The following is a 3,603-nucleotide window of genomic DNA, read 5'->3' as shown; positions in this document are numbered from 1 at the left end:
TTTCAGAGGCGAAATCAGGAAAGGGGAAAACAATTGAAATGTAAATTAAAAAAATCTAATAAAAATATCTGAAGGATTCATAATGACTGGATAGTTCATCAGTAAATGCCATATTTTCTCTAAAATATTAATTTATGTCTCTATTGAAAGCTTGGTAAAATTTTAAATCAAATAATATTTTGTGATTTTAAAGCTTTTAATATAGTCAGTCTTATTATGTAGAGAAATAAGTTGAGATTTTTATATTAGGAATTTCCTTTGGGACACAGAAATTTGCCAATGAACCTTTTCATAGCATTTTTCATCTCTTTATTTCTCAGTGTATAAATGGCTGGGTTTAGGAGAGGTGTAAAAACAGAATAAAATACAGCAAGAAATTTGTCCAGCCAGGTGATACTGAGGGGCCACACATAGATAAACATGCAGGGCAAAAAGAAGATCATTACCACTGTGATGTGTGCAGTGCATGTGGACAGAGCCTTAGAAGCTCCATCTTTTGAAGTCTGGTGAACAGTGATGAGGATATATGTGTAGGAAAAAAGCAACAGCATAAAGCAGGTAACAGCCACAACCCCACATTCAGCATTCATTAAAGTATTTAAATCATGGGAATCCATGCAGGCTAGCTTAATTACCAGTGGCATGTCACAAAAGAAACTGTCTATTTTGTTGGGACCACAGAAAGGAAGCTGCACAACCACTAAAAAGTAGCTTATACCATGTATGAATCCAATTATCCAGGAAGTCAAGACCAAACCAGTGCATCTCTTCAGGTTCATGATGGTGAAGTAGTGGAGTGGTTTGCAGATGGCCACATAGCGGTCATAAGCCATTACAACCAACAATACCATCTCTCCTCCAGCAATACAATGGGATAAAAAGACCTGGGACATGCATCCTGCAAAGGAAATGGTCTTGTTTTCCCTGAGAAAATCTATGATCATCTTAGGAGTGGTGTTTGAGGAGAGCCACATGTCAACAAAGGATAGGTTGGCCAACAAGAAGTACATGGGAGAATGCAGATGGGGGTCAGTGGTGATTAAGATTTGGATGATAATATTTCCAGACATGATGAGCAGATAAAGCAATAGGAAGATAAGAAAGAGTAAGACTTGAAGATTCTTGGAGTTGGAAAGTCCCAAGAGTACAAATTCTGACAAAACCGTCTGATTGTCTCCATCCATTTTATTCAGAGTGTCCTTAGAAATAACCTGAAAAGAAAGAAAGATTACTTAAAAGAAAAGTAGGTTTAAGGTAGATTACTTAAAAGAAAAGAAAGTAGGTTACTTCATTTGTAAAATTAGGCATCCATATTAGAACTCACCTGAATAAAAATGCATAAATATAAAGGGAAATCTAATGTAACTATGTATGGCCTTATTGACCAAGGGAAATTCAAGTCAAGAGCAACTTTGCAAGAAAAGAAGCATGTGGTGTGACTGCTATCTACATCCTCTATGAGGAAATTCATTTTACAGTAGAGTAATAAGGAGAGAAAGAAAATAATGTGAAATCATAAAAATGTGTTTTATAATTAACTGGTCTGAATTAGTTAGTAACATTTATGATATTCTATAAAAAGTTGAGTTGTAAACTCAGAAACTTATGGGGAATTGCTTTGAAGTTCAGAACAAAAGGTCAGACAGAATGCTTAATTTTTTGAAAGCAAGAATAATTCTTTCAAGGGAGCATTAGTAAAAGAATATCTATGACACTGATGAATTAGAATTTAAGCTTAAAGCTCTAAAGTACCTGTCAAGAAAACCTCAGTGAGCAACAATACAGAATTTTATAAGATATACACGTATACCAGATTGAAACATATGTACTATTGAATTTGTGTACTCAACTAAGTTGATTCTCAAAATACCATCACAAGTATCTTTAGGAGTGGATATTCCAAAGAACAAGACATCCATATTTAAATCTGAGCTGTAATAGTCAGTAAGTTCAATCTTAATACTAGAAAATATGGATTTTAATTTGTATCAACAACTTATATATTTTACAACTACAAGATATTGAAAATTCTTACACTTTTAAACCTTATAGTTTCTTGACATGAATAATGTATCATCTCTCATCAATGTATTGTCAGTATATGTCCTTATTATGTTACTTACATACTAATCATCTTTGTTGCTTTAAAGAATAGATTGAAGCCGGGCGTGGTGGCGCACGCCTTTAATCCTAGCGCTTGGGAGGCAGAGGCAGGCAGATTTCTGAGCTCGAGGCCAGCCTGGTCTACAGAGTGAGTTCCAGGACAGCCAGGGCTACACAGAGAAACCCTGTCTCAAAAAAAAAAAAAAAAAAAAAAAGAATAGATTGAATTACATAAACATGTAAGCATAGCTGTTTTTTGACTGTCAGGCTTTGTTGAATGTGAAGTTATACTAGCATAAGCAGCAGTTATTCACCTCAAAGTACAAGCAGGGTGCTTAAGCAGATTGAATGGACAATATTAACACTGGGTGGTGGATAATCATTCTCTATTTTCTCCTGAATTTAGTAATTCTCTTAGTAAATTTCATCTTGTGGGTTTTAGCATCTTTTAATACCTTGAAAACTCTAGGTGGGGGTAACACAGCAGATGAACAATGAGATACCTGATGCTAACATGAGAATGAATTACATCCCTATTTTTTGAGGACTCAGAAGGGTAAAGTAAGATTTAAAAGAAAAAAGGTCTTATGACATCAGGTAACACATCCATCTGCCATAAATGCATGGCAACATATAAGTAAATGCATGCACCTTACAAGGGTTTACCAATTATCTAAGGATACCCTGATTCTGTAGCAGAGAGTTTGTGTTCCTTAATAATTTTGATTTTTTTTTACATGACAATTTTTGGCCAACTTGAAAATTTCAAGGACTACATTTTGGTTTGGTTTGGTTAAATTATTTCTTTTATGTTTTGAGATTATAGTATAAATACATCATTTCCCCTTTCCTTTCTTCCCTACAAATCATTCAATAGACCTCCTTCATGTGTCTTTCTAATCCATGGCTTCTTTCCCAGTAATTGTTGTAAAGTTTGTGTAGGTATATTGATATACATATTTATTCCTATGTCTAACCTTCTCGGTCTGTAAATGTTACTTGTGTATACATGTAAGTTGTAAGTGCTGATCATTTGATCTTGGATAACCTATTGATGTGCTTGTTCTGATGAAAACTATTGCTCCAGCTCTGGGTCTTTCTTATTTGCCTTTGTTCTTTGTGCAGGGCTGAGTGTTCCTGGACATTTCCCTCTATGCCTTATCACGCCTTCAGGTATTGTGTTTCTTCTGCAACAGTTTAGGCAGTCAGGATAGAGCTGTGCTTCAAATGAAGAAATCACTATCTAAGAGAACAAGTACATTTCTTTAGGGTTTTTTAGATTAAATTATATATTTATTCACTTTATGTACAGAAAAAAGCTTCCTCCTCTCCTTCCAGTCCCACCCTTACAAATCACTCCCCTCATTACCCACTCCTCTTCTCTGAGGAGAAAGTGAAGCTCTCCTTGGGCATCCCTACCTTAGGACATCCAGTCACTTCAGGATTAAGCACAACTTCTCCCACTGAGGCCCAACCAGGCAGTCCATTAGGGGAAGGGGT

The 3,603-nt window shown here is 35.5% G+C and overlaps 1 protein-coding gene across 1 annotated transcript; it reads right to left on the bottom strand.

The window, feature by feature from the left end:
* Positions 1–245: 245 nt before the first annotated feature.
* Positions 246–1,187, bottom strand: LOC110289750 (olfactory receptor 4K3-like). Its single transcript, XM_021156117.2, has one exon. The coding sequence runs from the start codon at positions 1,182–1,184 to the stop codon at positions 246–248; it is 939 nt and encodes a 312-aa protein (XP_021011776.1). The 5' UTR covers positions 1,185–1,187.
* Positions 1,188–3,603: the final 2,416 nt, after the last annotated feature.

The sequence above is a fragment of the Mus caroli genome, unplaced genomic scaffold (genome assembly GCF_978045245.1).
Source record: "Mus caroli unplaced genomic scaffold, Mus_caroli_1 scaffold_2, whole genome shotgun sequence".
Classification (NCBI taxonomy): Eukaryota; Metazoa; Chordata; class Mammalia; order Rodentia; family Muridae; genus Mus; species Mus caroli.
Note: the sequence above shows the minus strand (reverse complement) of the source record. Positions and strands in the feature narration are given on the sequence as shown.

Coding starts and splice junctions, on each gene's coding strand:
- LOC110289750 (XM_021156117.2), bottom strand. CDS start 1,184: ATGGATGGAGACAATCAGACGGTTTTGTCAGAATTTGTACTCTTGGGA.